Source organism: Trachurus trachurus (assembly GCF_905171665.1).
Source record: "Trachurus trachurus genome assembly, chromosome: 18".
Classification (NCBI taxonomy): domain Eukaryota; kingdom Metazoa; phylum Chordata; class Actinopteri; order Carangiformes; family Carangidae; genus Trachurus; species Trachurus trachurus.
This window is the reverse complement of record NC_139909.1, coordinates 19325230-19352558: the sequence shown is the minus strand read 5'-3', so window position 1 is coordinate 19352558 and position 27329 is coordinate 19325230. Positions and strand designations below refer to the sequence as shown.

Here is a 27329-nt window from a genome sequence, read left to right as displayed (position 1 = left end):
GGCACGTTCTTTGGGCGATGTTTCCACCCATCCAAACTATTTTTCTCAAAACATAAAGCACAGCTAACGTTTCTTCCTTTCCTAAAAAAATATACTGTACCTCTTATTTAAAGAAGCCATGTTTCTATTAGTTTGGTCAAGATGTTGGGAACTGGATGAAATTGGATGAAATTGTTTGATGAAAAATGCCACAAAATTCCCTGATAATATTCAGATATAAATGTCTCCATTATAAGATTAAGATCAGAGTACTCCACATGTATCATGTCTTACTTGTAATATGATCTTATTCAGGTGAATATCAGAGTATTGTTGTGCATTTCATCCTCTTCGGACCTTCAGGTCAGGTGTGATAATTTCATATCACACATGTTCTCCGTGGGCCGGCTTTCATTAGGCAAACAGCACAGCAGCAGTCATGTCTGTGTTTTGACATGCTCTGCCCTCCCCTGTGCAGCCACATGTATCTGCTGAACTGTTTAACTTTTTCCTCATTGGCTGCCAGCAGCGCTCCGGCCGACCTCCAAACAAACACACACACACACAGCTGATACACAGCACTGTATCTGTGAGTGTTTAACAAAAGGTAAACACAAAAATCTTCATGCACAGCTTAGATCTGTCTGTTACGCACTAATCCAGTGATTCAACAGCAGGCCTCCTCTCTGGCTGCTATCAGACCAGGATAAGTGTAGCTGTCAAAGCACAGTGGTCCAACAGCCTCAGCTGCTTTCTATGTCATCTGGGTCACCTCAGCCCGTCGCCCATGGTAACAACACCCCCTCCCAAGTCTGCCTCTATGGAAACCCCCTGATTTCACTTCGCATGAGAGCTGCCGAGCTGCTCGGATGTTGGTCTGACACGTTTTTTTTTTTTCTTTTACTCACTTTAGCAACTTTGTGAAGACCGGTCGTCAACCACTTCACATAATGACCGGCTAAAGGTGCAATCTCACCCCCAACAGCAAAAAGAGTTGAGTTTAATGTAGCGTTGCATCATGTTTGCTGGAAAAATAAACCGAAACTGGGTGTAATTTTGTCCCATGAGGACGACAGAGTGAGTGTAAGCTGCTAATGGCAGCCAAAAAACATCCCGAGTCTTCAATGAAATGTGATTCATCGCTGCAGATTAGTGAAGGTGCAAGATGCTGATGAATTGGCTCAGCCTGTTCACGCAGCAGTTTTTTTTTTTTTTTTTAATTATCATTATTAGGCTTGTTTTTCTTTAAGGATATTTGGTGATTTTTTTTAAAGTTTGATGCTTAAGTATGGTCCAATAGTGCAAATGTAGTGATGCAGAGATCACAATCTCAACAGCTCTAACTTTTAATGATTTCCAGTTCTGTTTATTTTTTGGACTATTTGCACAGTGGGGGTTAAGATACTGTTCATGTTCGGCCGTTGACCCCCATCGTGCACAGTTTTGAAATCACAACAAGTCTTATTACTTTCTCATTATCCTGATTAGATTTGAGTTGTTTAGAGAAAGTGTAAATCTGTGATTTTGTTTGTGATCAAAAATCTGGGAAAAGCAGAATCTGTAAGTGTTTGAATGATGATACAATCTGAGTGAGATCAACATTGTGAAGCTTCATCACTCATTAATTAGCTCTCATGTTGTTGATGTGACAGTGAAATTATATCATCAGGGAGCCCACCACCCTAACACACTGTCCCCAGCTTGTGTGTTGTTGTGTATACAGTATCACGTTCCTGGGTCATAAAGTCTTTGTTTGGTTTACAGACCTTTGGAAACACAAATCGTGAGTTTTTAACATAGGAGCAATTTGCTGTGACTAAATGTGAATGAGAAATGTATTGTATAAATCACTAAGAGGAAAAACAGAGTTCATACTGAAAAAGCTTTTTGCACATTAGTCATGTAAACACGTAACCTCATCACTCAGCATTTTGATGCTCCGCAGACACCGCTACAGCTGCCGAGATATAAACAGGGTGTAATTTGAATAAGGCCTGAAAAAAGAAAATCTATATTCTGATCTGATTAGCAGACGAGAGGAGGAGGAAGAGGAGGAGGAGGAGGATGAAGAGGAGGAGGAGGGAGGGAGGGGGGGCCGGGAGAGAGGGAATTCACACTCTGTGAGGCATCGCATTTTGTGCAGAACACAGTATTAGATTAACATCTCATCAAATATTAATTCAGTGGATTAGCTCCCACGAGGTGATTTCAACAAGTTAAAAGAAAACAAAACAATATAAATATATTGATGCTGATCAATCTGAGAGTAAATGTGGTGGTTCGTGATTTGTTTTTCACGAAAAACTAATCTTTAAATCAAGGTTTAATCAGTGAAATAAATAAGTAAATATGGAGATTTGTGCATAGAATAAGCTATATTCTAATTTTAACTCTATGTAAATATGCGTGCGTTGGGTAGATGCCATGGCACGGCCCGTATGTGTGTTGTGTATTTACAGCTTCAGCGCTTGGAAGCGATTCCACTGGTGACGGCACGACACTAAACTTTTTGAATTTCAAATGAAGTATGTGTTGAAGGGTGAAATGTCAAATGGAAACATTTTCAAACCTCTCTCTCTCTCTGTCTCTGTCTTTCTGTCTCTCAGCTGACACAACACCAAACTGTGGGAGCACCAGGCCTGACAGCTAGAGAGGCCGTCGCCCCTTATCTCTGAGTGTCAAGAGGTCGGTGGATGAGGAAGGTGGGGGCAGCAGGGGGGGTTGGAGGAGGTACAGTGGGCTGAAGAGGGGTCTCCTATACAAGTGTAATATGACATTCTGTTAAAGACTTGGACTTTATCTGTTATCTACTGTGAACATCCGTCGGTCAGCTCTGAGAAATCGATCGAGTGCCAGGATGAGAGTATCATCCTCGACTTATCAAAGCCCAAATGGGAGAGGATTTGAGATGTGATGTGGGCTTTTCTCTTTCTTTAAGTAAGTTCACGAACAAACTTAGAAAAAGTTATTTCGATCCATCTTCATGCTTATTTCATATGTTATTTTTCAATCGAGTTCAAAATACTGTAGTTGGTTACAGCTGGTTAAACCAAATCACAGTTAGCAACAGTGAAGCATTTAGCGTCTAAGGCAGTGGTTCCCAACCTTTTTTGGCTCGTGACCCCATTTTGACATCACAAATTTCTGGCGACCCCGCCATCATGTGACTGCACATGATGGCGGCCATCAATCAAGATGCACCAGCTCAGATATTTTTAAATGCTGCATTTTATTTGAACTTGATTTATATTCGAGAAAGTATAGAATACAGTTGTTTAAGATTGAGTGTGGTGTTTTTAATCATAATTTTAAAAGAATAATAAATAGTTAAAAAATATATTTTTATTTTTATTTTTTATCAATTACTAGACATTTCAGGCGAACCCATTTGAATTCCAGGTGACCCCATGAGAGGTCCCGACCCCAAGGTTGAGAAACACTGGTCTAAGGAACTACATGCATATTTTCCTTTGGAGCTGGTGGAGACCAAACCGACAAAGTAACAACTCCACAGTATAATGCCAATGTTTAACTGTATCACCTACGTGTAACTAACACGTTCACTGACGCGGCTTTAGATGGTGATGATATATAAAAGTTGTGTTTACAGGTTGTTTTACTGCCCTCTGGTGATCCATGAAATAAATCAACCCTGGAGGTCACACAAATCAAGAGAAACATCTCAGATCAGACCATAAAGACATGATTTAGGGGATTTCTAATACTTTATAGCTATAAAGCCCAACAAAGTGAATGATTGTTCTTAAGGTAAACACAACAGCGTCCAGGAAAACCTAATCAAAGAGTTGTGGGAGTATTTCTCCTCACCATTTCATCACATTAGTAGGCTACACATGATGACATCAACACAACAAATCACCCAGTGACTCACTGCTATCTTGTTAATTTATAATAGTAGGTCAGCGTCATCCAGGATGAGTAAGCTCTTCTCCTTTGAGGTGACTTAGTCACACGAGCCATTCAGTGTTTATGGGGTGCAGCTGAATACTAACGAAGCAGATCTTCAAATAATATCAGATGATGGTACAGACATGAAGCTGAAGATGTCTGTTTTAGGGACAATTTTAAGAATTAAAGCCATTTCTATGAACAGTAGCTCATATTTAATTAATAAGCCATCTAGGTACGGAAGTCAGGTTTGGAGAGCAGTTATTGAGCAGAGGCAAACATATTTATCTTCACCATAGAAGCTTTCACTTGTAAGACTAAAAGTGAAACATACTGTTATGAAATATTTCATTAATAATCCAAACAACAGGGTTATTTCTCCATACAGGCAGGACCGTGCTGCTCCTGTTTCCCAATCTGCTACAGAAACTTTCTGTGTGGATCAAACAGCTTTAGCCTCATGTTTCTTGGTATAAATGTCATGTATGAAGGTGTGTATGGGTATGAAGTGTGTATTAACACTACGTTGATCTTGTTTTTTAAACACATCAACTGGAACTGGAATAAAAAGCGAACAGGAGCCAGTTTTAAACAGTTTTAAACTAACTTATTAAGCTAAAGTCGGCTCAGCTAACTGGCTAAAGAGAATCAAATCTGCTATCAAAGCAGCTGTAAATGAAAAGCCTGCTTTGATATTTTTTATCATTATCGTAATGTTTTTTATTTCTTTTTTAACTTTATCTTGTATTTTATGTTATTGTCTATATCTTCTTCCATTTTATCTTCTACATTTGACTACTACTAGTCCTATCTATAGGCCTATCTTTATTCCAATGCTTTTATTTTAATTATATAGCCTACTTTTTGCTCTTTTTATAATATTCATGTGTTATTTCTACTGGTGTGCATTAGTATCTAAAAAGTAAGTCCATTTTTGTTTTTCTTCAATCACTTGCATTTTGACTTGGATGAAAGGTGTTATATTAATAAGCTTGATATCTACCTTGTCTAACTGATGTGATAGTAGCCTAGTCTTTGAGTAGTGTTTACAAGAATAAAAATAATAGTATCTCACAATCTTGCAGTCCATATATCCATACATAGATAAATACACAACGATATTGACACACAGTGCTGCCACACCCAGCTCCAGAAAACTAACAAACAAACAAAGCCGAAGAGGAGGAAAAAGGTTTTCTAAGGCAGCAACAGTCAAACAAAAGAATTCATTGCAGTGACAGCTGTCAGCGTCGGAGTCCTACACGGCTCGTTTTTCTGAGAGACTTCTGTACATCCAAAATAATGTCTCAGAGACACTGCGTTACACTGAGCCCCATGGTGCCACAATGAATAAGGCATGAGGGAAACACAGGGAAAGTTGTTGGCTTAGACAAACACATGCAGCCACTTCTCCCTGACCTAGATTTCAGGCGTGGAGAGTAATTTTGTCCGTCTGCTAATGTGTTCCCCTCTGTCCATTCTTCTCCGTTCACCAACTCTAATTCTTTCCTGGGAGTTGAATGAGGCAGACATGTCCAATATAAGGATGGATACATCCAAAAAATATACTTATAGGCTATAATCTCTTCAATTACTGCACAGAGAGCATTAACATAAAGCAGCAGTCAAAATGAAGTAGCCACTGTTCAGTATCAGACGTTGTGTAGGACAGATCCTCTAAAGGAAACACTTTGTTTACATATTTCGCATGATTCACATATTTTTCCGCTGGAGCAGCAGCAGCAGCAGGATCCTGTTATCTGGAAGCCAATTAAACTGAACACACAGGAGCTCCTGCTGAGGTCCTCCACATCCACACTCATCTGTGTTACGGCTTCATAATCGTGTCGGCTTGTGACCTTACACTCTATATGCTAAACTCACTTCACTACACTTTTAACACAGAGTGACGTTCACTTCTCTGATTTATTCTGAAAGACTTTACTATTGATTTGTTTATTTGTTGATGTGTGAGGATCCCCATAGAGCACCGCAGTCGGAGTCCACATTTTAAAATAGACAAGTCAACAAAAATTTACATTAAATCTTTACAAAAGGTATGAATCATCATCCTAAATCAAAGAACATATATAAGATACTCCAGTGCAGAACAAGAAAAACCTACATAAGCCATAAAACCCTGTCTATACATGTGTATGTGTGTATGCATGTGTGTGTGCGCATATAGTATTATCTCACAGGTATGAAAGTCCAAGATGTTTGTTTAATTGCTTTTTAAATATTGATTTCTATTATTGGCAGTGGAAAAAAGAAAAAAGCTCACACACATCCAAAATGTAGCCAGGTGCTGAGTCCAGGAAGGTGAAGCGACAAACTGTATTCTCCCAAAATGTTCAATAATGTAATAGAGGATTACATAATAAAAGGACAAGGACAACGTTTTGAGCGTTTAGCTCTTCGTCAGTGGTAAAGAATCCCATGCTCTCATAGATCTGTATTCTATTGTATGCTTCAAAAAGTTGGTGTTTAGTTTAGGAAGTATAAACCAGCCTTGTATTGCTGGTCTGGTGACATATGTATATGAATCATAATTGTGTTTTAGCTGTTTGTGTTGGTATGATGGAGATTTGGGCTGTAAAAAGGTAAAGGCCTGTTTTCCTGTAAGATTATGTTATACCTTAAGTTATGTTTATATGGTTGGAGTGGACGATGAGTTGGGGCTGTTGTGCTGACTGAGTTCAGGTTCTTGTAATTTTGTGATGAAATATAACATTAATAATGTATATTTAGACACAGTGAAAGGATGCAGTTCTTGCACAGGTCAATAATGAGGTACTGTATCTCATTATAGTGATTTGCTACTCCATTACGAGGAGGACAGTCTTTGTTCCTGTAGAGATGGAGATGAGCTGTGAGAGTCTCCAGTGATGTGTTTATGTGAGGACCGAGGGCAGGGAGAGAGAGACTCACTCAGAGTGGGTGGGGCGGGTGGGACGGAGTGGGGTGGGTGGGTGGGTGCGGGCAGCCGTAATTGTTCTCGTTCTGGATCTTCTCCTTCTCGTCTCCGGGGGCAGCCGTGCGAGACGAGGACATAAACACAGTCATCACGATGGCTTATTGTACAGCGATCAGAAACGGCCGGGGTGCAAAGGTCAAGCCAGGAGCTGTCTGTGAGTGTGTGTGAGCTGGGGAGGGGGGATGGGAGGGGGGGCAGGTGAAACGCCTCCGCTCGGCCACGTCACACTCCTCGGCAGTTAAATGTAGGGCAGCAGGTCGATTGGACCGGATGATCTCTGCAGACCCCTGAGCAGCGGGAGTATTTTCATAAATTGATTCCTTCCAGGAAGCGTAATGACATGGGGGAGGGTTTTTTTTTTTAAGAGTTGGAGGGGGTGGGGGTGGGGGTGGGAGGGGGGTGAGGAGAGTGGGAGAGAAATGATTTAAACAGGTCATTAAAACCCACACATAGCTGTGCACATTATGACTGAGTGCTGGCTGTCACAACACGACCACACTGGCACTGATTGGCTCTCAGCTCCTCTGTAGTTTACGTCCATCATCGCTGAAGCCGTTAACGTCTGAACGGCCTTTCATCACCGCTGAATTGTCTTCTACTGTAGCTCTCACACACACACAAAAAAAACTCTCTTTGGTGCCGTTTCCTTCCTCCTATGCTGGACCTTATGTGGTCAGGTGGAGTAAATACATGTTCACCTTCATCAATATTCAATCACAGCCATTGAGCTCCGGGGGATACGGGGTCATCCAGTCTGCCACACCTAACGAACCTGAGGATGTCCCTTTCAGCTGCTGTATGGATTTTTATACTGCAGTGTACAAGACATTCAAACGTCGTGGCTCTTGTTCATTTGGTTTTGTGTTGTTGAAATGGATGCAGTTTGGTTTTTAAGGGTCATTCCATATAAAATTACAAAAAGTACTGTAAAACTTTTCTCCCTTCCATTGAGTTCACTGTTAAATGTAATGCCCGAAGCATAAAAATACTCATTAGCCAAATATTTGAGTCACTTTTACTTTCTCAGTTGCAAAAATACTAATATGATATGACACAAATTACTTTATTAATCCCCCAAAGGTATTTTTTTTTGTCTGGCGGCTCATCTACCATTTGCAGAAGATTTAAAAAGCCTGATGGTTGAAGGTACAAAAATGACGGCACAAACAATAGAAAGAAATTTCTAAATGGAAACAGGAAGTCACGATTAGATTCTGATTTAATTGACACAGCAAGTCAAGGTATTAGTCAGGATTTAGATTATACAAATCAAAATTATAAGATATCTATACACAACCATACATATAAATGTGCTACAAATTCAAAAATACAACTGAATTTGTTTGAAAAAGTCAAGGTCATATTTTTGATTTGACTAATATTTTTATTTTTTTGTCCTTATATTTCATCTTTATTCCATTTGCTTGGCAAAACGTAGCTTTTTTTTTTTAGATATTGGGTGATCAGATGCGTCAGTGCTGCTTCCTTTGTGGCTTAAATGTCAGAACAAAGATGTTCAATCTTTTTTTTAAGTATATTTTTTGGCATTTTTGCCTTTATTTGATAGCACAGTGAGATGGACAGGAAAGGGGGAGGCAGAGAGAGGGGGAATGACATGCAGGAAATGTCTGCCCGATGCGGGACTCGAACCGGGTACGCCCATCATTTAACGTCATAAAACTGCACATATGAGCTGAACATGACGCTGCAAACCAAATGTCATTTGTCACGTTGCGTGGGCTCCGTATGTGACTGCAGTATTGAATGGGCTTAAACTGTCTGTCCTCATGAATTATTGCATCAATAGTCTGATTGTTGTCTGTCACATAAACAAACAAACCCCCCCAGGAATCGGGTCTCGTCGCCCCGCTGCAGTCCCCGGGTGGGCCTGACTGTCTTTGACATTTGAGCCGCGGGGTGACGGCCAGCTGCGTTAGAGAGCCACAGCAGCCAGCGCCCGCCCAGAGGGGACGCCACGCCGCTCAACCCCTCAACTCCTTCCAACAAATAATTCATACCACTAACATTTACTTTGTTCAAACGCTGTCCGGTCCTCATCCGTCGCCCCGTCTGTGAACCTCAAAGTACCTGACTGAGGTGCAGTAAATGTCTGAGCAAAGTGCAGCGGTAAATACTATAAATACACAAAAGCTTTTAAAGTATTGGTGCAGTTGAGGTAAAAGTTGGAAAAATACTTGGCAGACTCTTCACCAAGAAGAAAAACGACTTCAAAAAAAAAAAATCCATGATTTATTTTATGATCTTTAAATAAATACAAAGATGTTGCTTGAAATCTCTCTGAAAAGACAAGTTGGTGTGGAAATCTGAACTTTACAAAAGCCCACTTCTTAGAAAAGTTAATAGAAAAGGCAGAGAGATCCTTTGAAATTAAATTCCGGCAGATAACCCAGAGATGGCAGCGAGCTCCGACAGTGAAACCTTCACGCTGCACCAGGAAGCCTCACAGTCTGGTCCCACACAGAACAGACAGAACAGAGAGAGAGAGAGGACACTGTGAAATTTCAAGACCTCAATTCCCAGAAATGATGTAACGTCGCATCAATAAAACTCACTCAGCTTGGACCGAAACCTTCCCTCTCGCTTCATGGCAGCAGGAGTGGACGTTTCACAGCAGGGTCATCATCGACTGATGGACGGAGCGTTTATTGTTGATTACAGATCTAGTTAGGCCCCGGTTTTTAACTCAGACGCTCATTTATCATAAGGAGCGGTTTAAAACTAAATGGATAATAAATTAAGTGTTTGCGGAGGAATGATGGAATCAAAAAGCATCTTTTTTTATCTTCTTCAGAGGTCTGGTTGAGGGTCGGAGGTCATCGGCTCCGTGGGCGAAGGCGCAGTGCTCGTCCTGCAGGGGGCAGCCCTGAGGGTGGCGGCTGTGGAACCAACAGGGACGAGTCTTCAGGGCGCCAGGGGCAACGGGCTTCCTCTTGGCGTCCGCCCTGGACGACTTCCTGTCCCGCCAGTCTCTGATGTGGACCCTCCCTCCTTCCACTGAAACACAGGCAGCGACAAGATGTTCCCCTTACTAAAACTTTAAAAAATAAACGTGTTCCTACTGAGCAGCGAGTGGTGGGAGAGTTATTTCAGGCATCTGGAGTTGTAGAAGTAAACAACCTGTTTGTTTTGTGCATAATAATAACAAGACAACAGATGACTGACTGTCACAGCAGTCATATGTTCCTCCAGCGTGGAGGGAGACACTAGTACTATTGTCATTAGTATTAGTATTAGTGGGATTAGTAGTAAAAGTAGTAGTTTTAGTAGTGATAGTAGAATTAAGAGTAGAGGTAGTAGTAGTGGATTTAGAATTTGTTTTATTGGTAGTAGTATTAGGATTGGTATTAGTAGTGGTACAGTAGTAGGCCTAGTGGACTTAGTATTAGTATTATTGGTGGAAAGTATTCATTAGTTTAAGTATAAGTATTTGTATAACTAGTAGAATAAGTATTAGTATAAGTGGTAGTATGAGTATTAGCATTAATAGTAGTAGTAGTTTACAGGTGTTTCCAGGTGTTTCCAGGTGTTTCCAGGTGTTTCCAGGTGTTTCCAGGTGTTTACAGGTGCAATGCTGTGAAAAATGCTTTTTAAGAACTTCTAGTTCATTTACTGGATGTTGTGTGCCAGCTGTTTTCTCTGTGATGAACCTTCAAAAGAGATTTCAAAGCTGAAACATTGAGGAGTTTCAATCTGTTTCACTTTCAGCTGCTGGAGCTTTTTGTCTGATTCTGGTGCCGACTTCTCCTCCATGGCAACAGCAACAGAGGCGCGTGGATCATTCACAACAAGACGCTGATCAAAAACTGAAGGACGTCATAAAAACCTGTGAATACCTGGTTTTTATAATCCCTCTGACGCAGCCGTGGGTTCGGCCTTTTGCTACTTTGTCTCTCACTAAAGGCAAAAAAACAAAAACAAACTCCCACTTTCTACAACACTTGGTCCAATCAAATAAATGAAAAAACATCTTCTTACAAAAGGAGAGACTGAAGTTGCCCTAAAACTAATTGTCTTGGTTTTCCACCGTACACTCACTGTTTCTCATCTGCTCTCTAGTGTCTACTTCACTCCTGGTGATTTCACGGCGTCAGTGGAAATAAATGAGGGATAATTCCTTCAATGTACTTCTTGAATAAACTAGATTTCCTAAGACGCTCATTCTTGACCTTGGAAATAGAAGCGGTCTCCATGACAACTGAGCTGATGACGATCATGAGATGTGAAGGGGGGAAAAAGCCGGTAAGTGACCTTGAGTTTAGTTATTTTTGGTTTGGGTTTCTTTTGTAATTAAGCATTTTTTTGTGAATTTTAACGACTCTTGGAAAAACCCAGAGTGTGTGTGTGTGTGTGTGTAGAGAGAAGAGAGCTGCCGGTACCTCTGAAGACTTGATGGTTGTTCTTGAGCAGCGTCTGGAGGCCTCCACACTCCTTCTTGAGGCGCTGCAGGGTCTCCTGCTCCAACAGGCCGGCCACCTCGCTCACAGAGAGGCTGCCTGAAGACCAGAGAGGGAGGGAGGGAGGGAAGAGGAGGAGGAAGGAGGGAGAGGATGAAAGATAAGCGTGACAAAAGAGCAGAAGGAGGTCTATCGATGTTACCTTCATCAATGTATTACCACACTGCTTCAGGCATGCACGGAAATAATTTTTATCCATCATTATGCACTAAAAAAAGAAGCGTCCGATACAGCTGATTGGCTCGGGTCGATGTCAGCAGTTGTTTAGAGAGAGAGAGAGAGGCAGAGTGACTTCCTTCATGGTGATCATTGCTATATACAGAACATTTGCAGGGGTAAAAAAAAAAAAAAAAAAACACCTCAGTCCCTGTCTGTCAGTGTTAGTCAGGGCTGTGAAGTGTGCTCAATTAAAGCTGCTCCAACAAGCTGTCAGAGCGACCAGCATGCATTTCACCGCTGCATCTCCCACCGGCCGCTCGAGAGCATGAGTCACTGTCGTCACTCCCCCACTGGGACAGCAATTTCAGATACCAAAGAGCAAAAAAAAAGAAGAAAAAAAAAAAGGAGAAAGGTGGGGGTGATATTATTGAAATACACAAAATCCTAAGCTCCCATAAGCTGGTAAATGACGTACCCCTTCCGTTCGCAGCACCCCGCCTTTGGACGCAGTTTCAAGCCAAGTTTTTTTTTTTTTTTATATTTCTAGCTCTGCCCTTTTTCCCCCCCGAGAGAATTCAATCAGGGCTGACCTTTGGTTTGTACAAATGACAATCTTCCCCCTTTTTTTCTATGACATATTGGAGAGGGACGCTCTCCAGGATTTCTAATGCTCCCTCCTTTGTGTCGTTCCATAGCAATTTGACCCAAATCCGCAGACATCTTAATGCGATCTTCATTGTACTTTTGCGCCAAATCTCTGGCGGCACTCCGTGCAAACCCCTGTCGGCTTAGAGATGAGTGGATATGAGAGAATTTCACGTGTTGTCCGTGCCCCTGATCCCAGATCAGATGGTGCAGAGGTATAAAATCCTTTATTTTTAGGGTTTAGTTCATGCAAACTGAATTACATCTGCTGTTTTTTTTTTGTTTGTTTTGTTTTTTGAAGTCTGTTTTTCCTGCCACAGAATTTCATCCAAAAAAAAAAAAAAAAAAGCACAACATATTGTCCACTCTGAATATGTCCCAAATTTAGCCGGACAAATTGCTGAGGTAATCCCTAAAATATGCGACACACTCCCACATTCGCAGACGCTCACTGAGCCAAACACAGTCCTGTGCTGCAGGGTGTGAAACCGGGCAGACTGCCGTCCCACAGCACAGAGACGCCAGGGAGCTCCAGGCTTTAATATAATATCAATACACCGTTTAAAGCTGCCCTTTACTGCTTACAATGTTAATGGGGATTAATGGGAGGAGGGCAGTATTGACAGAGCAGACTCTGTTTGGACTGAGACCAGGCGTAGACGATTATTAATGGCCCGGCATGGCGTGCAGTTTGACTTGTTTAGGGTTGAATGTGCCCGTGGAGAAGATGGCCAGCGCCTGATTGCTTGTTGTGGAGGACCGTTTCTGCTGCTTAAGCCAATTCAGAATCAGGCTGAGTGGGGAAAAATAGCTCTGAAAATTGCTGAGTGATGAATAAAACATACGAAAGGATCATTTTCATCAGCCGCCAAGAGCACGAGTCTGACACAGGACATCGCTCATGTTTCCACTTTGTTATCTGCTCAAACCTGGAAATGCTTAAAAGTAGAAAAGAAAACAAAGTATTATCATCTTTACATAAGCTGAAGTCAAAAACATCCCAACAGCTGACCTTTCTCAAAACTTTTTTTTTTAAGTCTTGTAAAATACCAGAGTATTTCCTCCTCGGGACTCTGGACTCTATGAAAATGAAAACAACCTGTGAAGGGAACAGTGGGCGGCTGGTTTGGTTAAACCTCTCACACCACACAGCCATAAAAAGGTTGGGAATCGGTCCTCCTGACATTAATAATAAGTTTCTCAATGTGGATATTTGATAAAAGAATCAATATCATTGGGTTTTGTATTGTATCAACTTGGACTCAAAGATGTTGTAATGGACATTTTTCACTATTTTTGGAAGGGTTAGAGTTTCCTCACAATCACAGCACCTCTCTGTGTTGGGGAAATGATACTACTCTGAAATTACATCTGAGAGTCTATGGAAGTGCAACATTGTTTAAAAGGCTATTTTAGTGTAGATATGTGCAATATCACTTGTCCATATACACTTGTGTTGAATCTTGTCGACCCTTTCTTCTTCACTGTAGATTTATGTTATGTTGTGGTATGTTGTACATGTTAAAAACACAGAGAAAGAAAAGTGTTATTCAGGCCCAGTGAGATAAGAAACTAAAAAGAAGACAATAAATAACATAAGAAGCAATATTACAAACTAAAAGCCAATATAATAAATGTTATGTTATGCTATGCTATGCTATGTTATGTTGTTATGTTATGTTATGTTATGCTATGCTATGTTATGCTATGCTATGTTATGTTATGCTATGCTATGCTGTTATGTTATGCTATGTTGTTATGTTATGTTATGCTATGTTTATGTTGTTATGTTATGTTATGTTATGTTATGCTATGCTATGTTATGCTATGCTGTTATGTTATGTTATGTTATGTTATGCTATGTTATGTTATGCTATGTTGTTATGTTATGTTATGCTATGTTTATGTTGTTATGTTATGTTATGTTATGTTATGCTATGTTATGCTATGTTGTTATGTTATGTTATGCTATGTTATGCTATGTTTATGTTGTTATGTTATGTTATGCTATGCTATGTTATGTTATGCTATGCTATGCTGTTATGTTATGTTATGTTATGCTATGCTATGTTATGTTGTTATGTTATGTTATGCTATGTTTATGTTGTTATGTTATGTTATGCTATGTTATGTTATGCTATGCTGTTATGTTATGCTATGTTATGTTATGCTATGTTTATGTTGTTATGTTATGTTATGTTATGCTATGCTATGTTATGCTATGCTGTTATGTTATGCTATGTTATGCTATGTTGTTATGTTATGCTATGTTTATGTTTTTGTTATGTTATGTTATGTTATGTTATGTTATGTTATGTTATGTTATGTTATGTTATGTTGTCTTATGATGTCTTGTCTTGTCCAGAATTGTGGGTACATCTGTAGACTTTGTGTTTACTGTGATTCCAGTATAAGTCAGGGTGTAATCTGATGTACAGTAGAAGTGAGGGGTGGTGCAGGTGTGGACGATGATGATAATGATAATGATAATGATGATGATGATGATGGTGGGAGAGACTCTGGGAAGCACAGCCCACCAATGGGTTTTCTGAAGGCCTTGTATAACAGGAGGCACCCACCCTTTAATAACAGGATCACACCCACTCCCTCCTTTATACCGTGTGTCTCCACCACAGTGAGATCACAGCAGAACAGAGTAAAGAACATTGACATCAGACGCTCTGTGAATTTTAAACCTCGTCGTCGTACCGACACTTCACCGATTTTCCGCGGGAGGACGTCATGCGTGTTGCAGCTACTTTCGCTCTCAGCGCGATTACATAACTGCAGCGGCCCCAGTCAGCAGTACAGCACGCATGAATTAGTAACCTGACTCACTGCTACAGTCACAAGATTCACACGTTCACACATTAACTACTGAAAACACCCAGTGAGCTATACAGCACACACATCATGCAGCAGCAGGGCTGGTGTTGTTTCTAATTTAAGGTTTTATGGCGTCATTTGTTAAAATATAAACACATTTATGTTCATGCACGAAATGACAGACTGATCCATGCATGGTGTAAAATAGAAAGTGTTTTATCTATCTATATATAGCTTATATACGATAATAGGATTTCAACAGATCCTGAACCTCTACTGTGAGAGTTACTGTGAGTTTTATTAATTTCTTATTTCCACTAAGAAATGTCCCTATCCAACAATTAATATTTATCTTACGGTAATATAATTTAAAAAGGGAAAATCCATAGGGTGACAACTTGTGTCTTGTGTTTCAGAGATGAATATTTGGAGCTATATAACCCAAATTCTCCTTGAAAATAATTTGGATATTGTAAATTGAAAGAATATATTATCAATCATCATCATCACACTGTTTGAGGACACACTAAAAATGGAGAGAAAGTGAATCTCAAAGGGATTTATTCAATATACCGTAGGCTGGCTTAGCCTGAACTTACCCTTTGTTCTAACACAGCAGATAACTGGTAGGAATACCTCAATACAAATGCATACTCATGCATAAATCATAGATAGTGGTGCATTATTCATCCAGTCATCTCTATACAGAGTTACACTCTCCCTGTATTCGTGCTGCCTCATATTTTCTATCTCTAATTTCAGCCCTGACATCCTGACAGGGAATTTTCTGTTTTAATCACAGTGGTGCTCATCTCCTTATCTTATTCATATGGTGTGGGTCTGTGTGGCAGCGAGGGTGCACTGGCACTGACAAAGGTGATGCGTCAGTGGTGAAACAGTGTGTGTGTGTGTGTGTGTGTGTGTGTGTGTGTGTGTGTGTGTGTGTGTGTGTGTGTGTGTGTGTGTGTGTGTGTGTGTGTGTGTGTGTGTGTGTGTGTGTGTGTGTGTGTGTGTGTGTGATGCGACGTGTGGTGCAGGAAGTGGCTGGCGGAGAGTCAGATACAGAGTTCAAAGTGGCGTCACTCAGGGTCTCAAAGGCCCCACGGACTGATGAAGAGAGGGGACAGGATGGTGCCAGGAGAGGGGGGGGTGGGGGTCAGATAGGGTGATGGAGGTGGGGTGTCAGCCTTCAGAAGTTGCCAAAACAAAGCAGCTTGAGATACATTTGAAGGTACTGGTGGGAAATATGAGAGGAAGGCTAGTTCATGTGTGTTGTTTTGGAGTTGTTCGGGTGAATCTTAGTTCAAGTTAAAGACGAAGTTATTCACTTGAGAGACTGAAGATCAATTCTTCTCAAGGCTACACGTCGCTGCAACTTGGTTAGCTTAGCTTAGCATTTAGACTAGAGGGAAACCAGTTAAACTTGTAAAATCTGTGCGTCAATAGCTGTAAAAAGAATGGACGTAGCACCCGTGATGTCACCCATTGGTTTGGGGGAGTCTGTTTTGTGCCGCTACTACGGTGGTTTGAACCGCGCCATGTTGGATTCTACTTGCCATATTTGGAGCGGTGCGGCCGTTAGCCGGCCGAGAGCCCGCCCACTGGCCTCGTAGCAGCGGTCGCCGGACCTGTCACTCAACGTTTGCGCGCCCTAATTGGCCAGAACTTTAAACCTAATAATAGTAAAACGGTAGAGTTTTAAAAAAATTCACCCCCCTCAGAGTGTGTGCGGGGGTAGAAACTATCAGTTGAGACCAAAAAAATAAAATGTACCAGGCTGTAAATATGTTTTTTTAAGCTGTAAAATCGGCTATTTTAACATGGGGCTCAATTGGAGTTGCTCCCTTCTGGAGCCAGCCCCCAGCGACAGCCGAGGGGATTGCAGTTTTTTGAACGCGGAAGTGAGCTTCACTTCTCAGACCGACAACTGCCCCCTTGGTCAATAGGCTACTTCTAGAGCTCACTGACACTGTTAAACATGTTGTAACTGGTCGGGCTAATGGTTTCCCTCTTGTTTCCAGTCTAGTGTAATTGTATTAATCGTCAAAGCCTGAAAGCAAATTAACCCATTTTCCCAGATGTTAAACTATTTCTTTAAGACCTGGATTTAACCTGTAGATGCTACAGAAAGGAGCTCAAGATTAAGCAAAGAGCTACATCAAGCTAGTTAGCAAGTTGCTAGCCTTCACTTGAACTAAATTTACTTATTGACTTTCATGACTTGTATCTATAAAATATATATATACACTCCTAATGTAAATGTACAAGACAGCTAAATGAACATATTTTATTGGTAGATGTTGTGTTGGCATTCTTTAGCTTTTAGCATTTTAAGTTAATAATTGGAGGCAAAAACAACTTTAATTGGCCTAAAAGTCTAAGTCTAAAAGCCTAAAATTGGCTGTTAGGTTGTTTGTTAGCCATTTTGAAAACTTTATTTTTTCAGTTTCCCTAATATCAGCCCCTATAGGCCAGCGCGGCAGCCCTGCAATAAATATTACCGGATAATGAATTCAGAAACCCCCAAAGTGCACAATTAAAAGACTGGATGAGCAGACAAGCTGTATTACTCTGAATTTAATCTGAACCCACTCATCACTCCAGTAGCATCAGCAGCTCGTGTCCAGGGAGACTTTTGCGATCTGTTTGTTTATCTCTGACGCTTGGTGGCTGTTCTGTTGTCGTGTTGTGGTTTACCTCCTCGGTTCCAGTCCTCGCCGCCGCCGTCGCCCGCAGTCATTCCCAGAAGAGCCTCGGCAACCTGCCGGACGACACCGTCAACAAAGTCCCGGGGGAGCGCGGCGCAGTTTCGGACCACTTCGACCCTGTCTCGTGGCTGGAACCCGGCTCCCCAGCCGCTCCCGGGGGTCCTGTCGCCGTCTGGGTTCCCATGGCAACAGTGTCCGTGATCGCCAACGTCTGACCGTTGAATTGTCACCCCTGGTGCGGTCGGTTGTCGACTCAGGATGTAATGAGCTCTCCGTCGCTCTGCCTCGGCCTCATCACGGAGCAGGTAGCTCCTGGACTTTCCCACCAAACACACCTGCAGAGAGAGAAGGTGGTTGTCAGGACGACTCCCGCGGGCGCCGAGGCCTCAAACTGTAAAACCAGAAACTCGAAACTGAGATCACAACACAGTGATTCACTCTCTGTATATTCAATAGGAAACAAAAGATGTATGGCCTTTTAAAAAGTAATAATACAACAATAATTTTGGATTTTTAGGGAAAGTAACTCACCAAGAAATCTAGATTGAGGGAAAATAACTAAATAATTTCATGTAATATTAATATTTTATGTTCGTCCCAACATGTGTTTATGTTGATACTGATCGTGACTGATCTACATCTACATTAAAACCACAACAAATAGCTGTTTGTTAATTTGGCGTCTCCTTGTGTATCACAGCTATTAGTGGCTACCAGCTATGAAACACATGTCCCTTTGGAGACAGCAGAGTCTTGATTTATTTCCTGCCATCTATACTAAATGAGGCTCAGGTGGGGAAAAGGCAGCAGCACAGCTGTGTCTGTTTGAAGAACAGGAAGACATTTTATGATAATTTTGCTGAGATATCTAATAACTTGAAAGGCTCTTTTAATGTAAGATAAAAATAATTCCTGGCAGCTCCACTTTGTTGGAAAGTACCACTGGTAAAAAGACTAAAAGTAATCATAGATGAAGTGAGATGACATCCAACAAGAGCCTGCGACTTCACAGGTACGAGCTACCTGTGAATTAACCTTTCAAAGAAACCAGGCGTTGAGTTTAATCGCCATGTTAAGTATACGTTAGTCTTTATAATGGCTCTTATCAAAGCCTGAAAAAATTACTAAACTTCTCGTCAGGTTTATCTCAGTTCCAGCTTCAGTCTTCAAAGTTCACAACTGAGACAACAGAGATTTACATCATCAATTAATAATTTCAGCTGAATGGTTTGTACCTGTGTTCTTATTAATCATATTGTAGGTGTCATTTGATTTTTAGCTGCTTTCTGATTGGTTAAATTGCAGCTCTCATCTGATTGGTTGATATTAAGCTTCAATCTGATACTGATACAAGTAGTGTTTTTAAGGTTAAAGGTCAAGGTCACAGTGACCTCATATAGAAAAGTTTTGACCTTGTAAAACAAAATATCTCAGGAACTTGATACAAATGTTCACTTGGATTCAAAGATGTTTAGATTTTAGTAGTTAAAAGTTTCAGCTATAACTCAAGAAATCAAAATGTCACATAAATGTCATATATATTTCACATGCTTCTGGATACTTGGCAGATCAATACATTAGGTAATTATTATTTGCCGCCCTGGTAGCAAACTGAGGGTGTGAAGTTTGAATGGTGAGGGCGTACTCCAGGAAGTGTAGATGTGACAGAGGTGCATTGTGGGAACTGTAGGATCCACAGTAGAGACTAAAAGTCAGGATATGCTGAGCTCTGCTGCTTTGGAAGTATTTGGTAACGGTATGTAAAAAAGATTAAAAGAAAAAAAAGAATTAAAAGATTGAATTTTTTTTTTTTGATATTTCAAAAAAAACATCAAACACATGAGTTATGTAGGTCAGCAGCTCTGCCGGTGTCGTCCTACCCGCTTGGTGGACGGTATTCTCAGGCAGTCCTCCTCTGTGTCGAAGCCACTGACTTGGCTGACCTCGCTGATGAAGTCAATGTATTCTTTATACTGAGACTTCTTGCACTGACGTCTCTGGTATTTTCCATAGAAGTCAAAGAAGCAGCAGGGGAGGACGAAGTAGCGGCAGGAGTATGCCGACCTGTAACACGAGAGTGAAAGACATTCTCAGACAGTGATGATTATCAGTCTGTCGTGGCGAACGCACACCGCCAGAGCCGCTCGTGCGCAATTTAAGTGTTTTCCCAACTGTGTTCATGCTCCTGCAACAGGAAGCAACAATTCTCTGCCACAGATTATCATCAGTGGTCACAATGAATAGAGGGAAAAGCTGATTTTCTCAGTTGAGGCTCAACATCGCCCCCAGATGGTCGACTTCATAAACACATGCACAGATGCAAACACACATAACACGCTCGCACATTCACACATCCTCCCTCTCTGCCCATAATGTTATTCCAAACTGGAGAGATCAGCTGGCACTTGAGCTGCTGAGTGAGATTGTGTCTGCTGATGACTCGCCTGGCTGCGATGACGGGGATCCACGGTGTGAGCTCGTCCGAGTGGTTCCCAATCAGCCAGTCCGCGCCCGGGAATAAGAAGCTCTCACTGGGAGTAATTGCCTTTTCCTGAAATAGCAAAAAGAGCAGGAGAGCGCCTCAGAGCAGGGAAGATCTGCGCCGGCATGATTTGATTCTGAATCATTTAACGGAAATTGTCTAAAAGGAAAAAGAAAAAAAACTTCTTATCTTCTGAAACTTTTAATACATCACACACACACACACACACAGCTGTGGATGTGAGATTCATAAATACTTGGATTCATTTCAACAGACACTACACGTCAGCTTGCTTTTACAAATGATGCAAGTTAAAGAGCGCTGAAGCCTGCGGCGTCCAGAGAGCTGCTTCCAAATGAAGCTTTAAAAACTAAGTGTGTCACTTCTGGCGGGTCCGGAGAGATTGGTCAGCCACGACCGCTCTGCTAAAAAAACCTGTCAATAATAGATGACCTGAGATGGAGGCAGTCAGCAGCTTGTTGTCAAACGGGCGACTGAGGCCACGCAGCAGAGAGGAAAGAGAGGGGGGCATGTCTGAACTCAACATTAGATATTAGCACACAAATAATGGGATTCTCAAAACACACTGTCCCTGAGTGGGTTTCGAACCCAGGTCTCCCGCACCGTGGGCAACGATGCTAACCGTTTCGCCAAGAGGTCAATGACCACTTGGCAAGAGGATTAACACGTCTTTTCTACTTCTACTTCTACTAGAGCTGCAGCTGACGATTATTTCTATTTTTGATTAATCCTCTGGATATTTGTTCATTGATCAATTCATTAGTGAAAAAGTTCCATAAAGTTAGATTTCAAAATGCTTGTCAGGGCTCCAGACTGCCCCTACATGGGAGCATTTTGCCCCTAAAATTCAAGGCAGTGCAAGTAAATTTTTCATCTACTTGTGCATGTGCAACAAGTAGATTTGACGGTTTTTTTTTTTTTTAACACTGGTGAAACATTGAAGGGGGTGACTCAAATAATGCGTTATAACAGGTGGCAGGCCAATGTGTGTGAGGATCATAAATGAAAAGGAAACGTGAATATTTGCTTTAAATGACCTATGTTGAATGTTTTTGGACGTGTTTGTTGTTTTGGTATGCATGTTTGCTACTTTGCTGTGAAACAAATTGCCCCTAGGGGATAATAAAGACTCTTGAACCTTGAAGTCGATTTAAAGTGTGCACCCCTTAGTTTTGACCTTTTGAAACATGAGCTGAAGAAAACAACCTCATCTCAAAGTCCCTTTAATAGCCGGACTGGAGCTTTTGATCATATGAGAGGGGTCTTCATCAGCAGATGGAGGTTACTCTGTTGTCATGGAAACGTTTGCGACTATCTGTCTAACGCTAAGAGACGAATCAATAGTTCAATCTGTTTAAGAGCAAAAGATGTAAAAAAAAGAAACCCAATTAATCACAGTATAAAGCAGAGAGTGGGCCCTGACGCCTCCGTCGCATCGTATGGATTCTCCCGTTTCATGTGAAAAGAAAAAGATAATGACTCTAATTAAAATCTTCTCTCTCTCTCACCTCCAGCACAGTCTGGGGGCCGTACATGTCCCAGATCTTCCTCCTGCGAACGTCCAGACCTTTACCGGGGTGCTGCAACACACAAGATGACACAGACACACAGTCAGTCGGAGCAGCGGGTAATCTTCCTCTGCCACGTTCACGCTCTGTCCATCAACCTGCTGTGTGTCATTTCAATTACACCTGACCTAGTTTGTGACCGGACCTTAATAAGAAAGGAGTGTGGATTTAATGTATCACCCTTACTCCCCTCATCTGAGCTTCAACCAGTGCTCTGTGTCATTAAGCTTAGTGAAGGACCTCTGGTATCTCGGGGTTTAACTTCATACACTTGGATTTGAGCACATTTAGCAATTATTTATCATCAGCAGTGATTTAATCCTACACATGCAGCCTTGTTTACCTGGGCTAGTGCAGATCCAACAGGTGGATCCTCCATGATCCGTCCCAAGATTCATTCACACTGAGCTCATTTAAACAGATAATGTTACAGCTACTGAAACAGAAAAGGGCTTAAAAACCTCATAATGTTTTGGTACTGAAGCCACACGCTGACACACTAATCAGAATCAGCTGACATGACAGGCAACAGGTAGGGTACAGCCTGGATGAAGTCTATAACACCACCGATTTATAGACAAACCATGCTCACATACTCTCAGTCACCTGTTTTTCTTGTATTTTATTCTTGTATTTTTCTTTTCTTTTTCTTTTTTTAAATTGTTTTCTCCACATAAGTAAATGGTAATACCAGGGTGGGGTCACTCCATAAGCCCTCTTCGGGTTTACATCCTCACCCCATATTCCCTTTATATATATATATGTGCAAATGAATAAATAAATAAAACTTCTACAGGCAGTTTAGAGTCACCAGTCAATGTGGTGAGGAAGCCAGAAAACCTGGAGAGAACAAACATACGTTCTTTCTGTATGGCCATAGTGCTAACCACTGTTCCACTGTGTCGCCCAGAATCTGAATCATAACACTTTTTAATCCCTAGGGGGGAAATAAGGTTGTGTTACAGCTGAATAGAGATAAGAATAAACATAAATATATAAATATAAAAAAGAAAATGTGTCCTAATGCTATTATCTTTCAAAGAAAAAAATAGAATATGTAAATAAATGTAAGAATAATGATGAACTGATCGTGTCCATCCACTCTGTGACTCACCCCTTCATTGGTCAGGATGTGAACCAGGAGGCCGTTTCCACAGCCGAGGTCCACGAAGGACTGTCGGTCAGCGAGGCCTCTCTCTGCTCGCTCCTCAGCCCACAGCACCTTCACAGCAGAGACAGAGCATCACCACCAGGGCTCTCCATCACTTTTATTAAAATCCAATTTACAGCAGCCGAGTGTGTGTGTGTGTGTGTGTGTGTGTTTGTGTGTGTGTAGGTGACACCTGCTGCTGCTGCCTGACACCTTCACACCTGCAGCCGTCATGACACACTGATTGATCTACTGGGTCAAAGCCGTTTTTCACACTCAAATTGATTGACCCACCTCTGGCTGCTCCGCCCGGCGACAACGTGTGTCACCAACACACAAACACATCTGGACACATTTTTGCTCATTTACAGTGAAGTGCAAAAAGACGTATGAGCCACCAGGGCTGTGAAGTGAAGGAGCTCTTTTTTTTCTTTTCTTTTTTTTTTTTTACACTCACATATCAATCTTCAGGACCCACAACAAGCCAATAAATCACTGAAACCCAGTTTGAACCCACCAGGAGATATGTCGCTATGGCAACATCCTCATAGACGAACTTCTCAGGATCCGTCACTTCAGGCCAAACCTGCAGAAAGACACATAGCATCAACATCCAGTTCACACACACTGACACATAGGGATGGGAACCTTTCACATTTAAATCGATATGGTACCGATACAACGGTACCTGTTTTCTGTACTTTTTGTGTGTATGTGTGGTATTTAAAGTTATTTTGTCTACTAAAAAATAGTCAAAACTCTGAATTTTTAATATGTATTTCCTTAGCCTTTAAGAGTATTTTATGTTTTAAGTATGGGAAATTATTTTCAAATAATCAAATAGTCATTCAATGAAAAAAAAATTGAATAGTTCATATCTCTCTGTATCCACTCTCACTGATGCGACGTGATGGTGCGTTCAGGTACCGAAATGTGGTACCGTTTGATTTCACATGAATCGATACTATTCAGTCTGTACCAATAAAAGTACCAAATTCGGTACCGATCCCTACTGACACACACACACACAGTCAATCCTCCTCCTCCTCCTCCTCCTCCTCCTCCTCCTCCTCCTCCTCCTCCTCCTCCTCCTCCTCCTCCTCCTCCTCCTCCTCACCTTCACCAGGGCCCTGTACTTCTCCTTCAGCTGCTGGTACATGAGGCCGTACTTCTCCACCGGCAGCAGAGACAAGGTGCTCTTGAACTCGCTGCTCTTGCACTCAGTCGCCCAGCGCACCAGTTTGGGCAGCAGGTCTGAGGTCAGCCAGGGCAGCCTCGGGTACGCCACGCCGTCGGAGACCCAGGCGTCCGGGGTAAAGGCGTGCAGCTCCAAGGACCTGAGGGTGAAATGTTGTTTACTTCTTTAACAGTGTGCTCGGTTTCAGCATATGTGAGCAAGGAAAGAAATATCTGTTTGATGTGTTTTCTTAAAAACTGAGCAGGATATAAGATCAATACATTTTATCCATTAATAATCTCTCAGCCTTAGTTCAATTGATGACATGAGGCACTTTAATACAAAATGTCACATATGGAAGGATTCAGTAGTTGTATTATTATCATGTCTTTGTGAATACCACTACTTATTACATATAATATAAAGTAATTAGAGTGTTAGATTAACATGTTCTACAGACAGTCTCCTGTGTTTTTCCTTTATATGCTGGTTTCCCAGCCTCACAGTGAAAGATAAAAACAGCTTGTATAGCATTATAAAAACCTGTTCCAAGATCACAGGAATGAAACTCAGGGACCTGAACAGTTTTTGTGACCAACAAACTTTGAGGAAAGTAAATAATATTTTGTCTTCTCCTGGTCACGTGCTGTGAAGTAAATTCTCTCTGTTGCCCTCAGGTCGTCGCTATGTTTTTTAAATCTTTTATCCCCTCTGCTATTCGCCTCTTAAATTCTTTATAATGATTTTATTCCTCTTACCATGCACATTTTATTGGTCAAACATGTGCAACTTATGTATTTATTCACTCATTCAACGGATCTTTGACTACACTGTACCCTTGGCATCCTATTTTATTTATTTACCTTATCTGTTATATGTATTTATTGTGTGTACTCGTACTGTGTTTTTTTTGGACTGTGCAAGCTGCTGAAATCAATTGCCCCTGGTGGGATTAATAAAGTAGTTTGAAGTTGAAGTTGAAGACAGTGATCACTAATCATGATTGTTTGCACTTTATTCTTATTGCACATATTCTCTGCCTTTGATGTTTCATCTATTTCAATCCAACCTATTATCGATCAATAATAGATATATTCTATGTTTTTCTATGTGTGTGTGTGTGTGTGTGTGTGTGTTGTGATGCCTTCAGTGACCCAGTAAAAGTCTCACCATTCCTCACAGTTCTCCTGACTGCAGAGCTGAATCTGATAGATGTTGGTCTTCTTCAGAGACACCTGTCCTCCCGCGTCCTCCTCCACAGGCAGGAAGGACACCTGTTGTCTTGCAAAGTCTGCACAAGACAAACAAAGTGTGTGGGTGTGTTATTACAGGAGCACAGGGGACACACTGCAAACACTCAAAATCTTACCAAGAATATTTGTCTTAGTTCTAGTCAAAATGTAATTTCTAGTCAAAACAAATCTCATTATACCTAAAATAAGACTCATCACATTAAAAAGTAGCTTGTTTGACACTTTTTACTTCTTTCAAGCACATTTTCACTTTAAATAATCTGATAGTGGGGCAAGTTTTTCATTCTTATTGCTTTCACTGGCAGATTTTTCTACTCATTTCAAGTGAAACAAGTGAAAATTATCTAAAAACAAGTTGATTTTTAGGTCATGAGTCTTATTTTAAGTGGAAAGAGATTAGTTTTGACCAGAAATGAGACATTTTGACAAGAAATAAGACAGATATTCTTGGAACGATTTGGAATTTTTGCAATGCACACACTCTTTCATCCATCCATCCATGAGTCCAGCTCCTACCTCTCAGCACCACCTCTTTGTGAAGGCTTGTCCCGTAACTGTTCACTTTGGGGATGAAGGTCCTGACGGTGCAGCACCAGGGTTTGTCCCCGGCGTCGTGTGTCTGTGCAGGGGACAGGAAGGACAGCAGGTCGGGACAGAGTCCGGAGACTGAGTCCGGTGGTTCCTGCAGCAGCAGCCGCAGGTCCTCTGCGTCCACCTCGGTCCTCTGCGCCTCCTTCACCCCGCAGAGCCGCTTGTTGACCACATGAGGTTTCTGCACCCACACGTCCACGGCGGACCAGAAGCCGTCGGGCAGAGTCTGACATCCCGCTGGGAACTTCACATCAGACAGCTTTGGCATCATTGAGCTTCACACACGACACGGAGCCATGTGTTTACAATACAAGCAGACGCAGAGCGGACTTCCGGTTTACGTTGTACGTCGAAGTTATTATTTATGGTATTAAAAAAAAAACAGGCTTGGGGGGAAAAAAAAAACTTCCAGAATCACATCTCAACATTAAAAACGGATTATTTATAGGTTTTTATATTAAAATGTATTTTAAAGAAGAAAAAAAAACATGTTGACGCAGAGTGATGACGAACCTACAGTCATGCCGTGACGTTACAGCGACGGTAGAGGGCGCTGTGTCACTGGTGTCCTATTATCAATATAGCCTGCCCTACTATGTGAAAACTTGAACATTTTTTTGTAAACTTGTAAATTCCCCCTGGCGTATGTGCTTTAGAGATTGCATATTATTCTGAAAAACTAAAATGTGAAACAAAGTTTTGCATAATATAAAAAAAATAGACACTGGTGTCCATAGACTGTATGGTATCATCATGGATGGAAAGTTCCTATAATAATTTAAAAAACAAACAAACAAACAGATAATTTCCCAACTTATTGTGACTGTTGTTTGTTTGCTTGATGCTTATTGGTGTTTAAATAATTCATTTGTTTTTATAAATGTCTGTGGCCATAATTATTTATTGTGTTCATTAGGATTATGATTAACAAAATAATATAATAGCCTATAATAAAACAATAAAAACAACAACAAAACAACACCCAGTTAACAACAAACACAAAAAAAACTATTCACAATAATTTTGAACATTAATAATCATAAAAACAGTCTACTGTATCATATCGTGGGATGTTGTTTTCAAGGTAGAGTTTGAATAGCTACTACTAGTATGATTTTAGCTCTGCATGATTTTCCCTCCTCTCCTAGTAACGTGTGATTGTGTGCGCTTGTTCTTCCACTTCTGTCATCTTTTCAGTCATTTGACAGGAAGTGCCGTAAGATAATGACAGGCTCATCTGCAGCCCACCCCTGAGGCAGCTCTGTTACGTATGTGTGTGTGAGAATAATGCTCAGTCTCACTGAGGCCTCCGCTCTGGTCACACGGCTATTTTGCTTTTTTCCCTGCAGTGATTCACATGTCGTGTAGCTTCACCTCCAGTCGGCCCTGTCTCTGAGACGCTCGAAACA

At 41.3% G+C, this 27329-nt stretch overlaps 1 protein-coding gene across 2 annotated transcripts; it reads right to left on the bottom strand.

Moving 5' to 3' along the window:
• Positions 1-9191: 9191 nt before the first annotated feature.
• Positions 9192-26212, bottom strand: trmt44 (tRNA methyltransferase 44 homolog). Of its 2 annotated transcripts, XR_014596178.1 has the most exons (12): positions 25846-26212; positions 25247-25367; positions 24017-24236; positions 23417-23485; positions 22864-22971; positions 21690-21761; positions 20123-20229; positions 19559-19742; positions 17668-18013; positions 11263-11379; positions 9439-9880; positions 9193-9333 (listed from the first exon to the last, which is right to left on the bottom strand). XR_014596178.1 is itself a non-coding variant. In XM_083992504.1 (11 exons), the coding sequence occupies exons 1-11, from the start codon at positions 26189-26191 to the stop codon at positions 9648-9650; spliced, it is 1923 nt and encodes a 640-aa protein (XP_083848630.1). In that variant the 5' UTR covers positions 26192-26212; the 3' UTR covers positions 9192-9647. The 2 variants fall into 2 exon arrangements, 1 of the variants encoding a protein (XP_083848630.1); XM_083992504.1 differs by having other exon boundaries at positions 9192-9880.
• Between the last annotated feature and the right edge of the window lie 1117 nt (positions 26213-27329).

Excerpts from the sequence above, each read along its gene's own strand:
- trmt44 (XM_083992504.1), bottom strand. The coding sequence starts at position 26,191 with ATGATGCCAAAGCTGTCTGATGTGAAGTTCCCAGCGGGATGTCAGACT. Across the intron at positions 23,486-24,016 it reads AGTACAGGGCCCTGGTGAAG|GTTTGGCCTGAAGTGACGGA; the intron begins GTGAGGAGGAGG and ends GTCTTTCTGCAG. Across the intron at positions 20,230-21,689 it reads GCCCCCAGACTGTGCTGGAG|GAAAAGGCAATTACTCCCAG; the intron begins GTGAGAGAGAGA and ends TTGCTATTTCAG.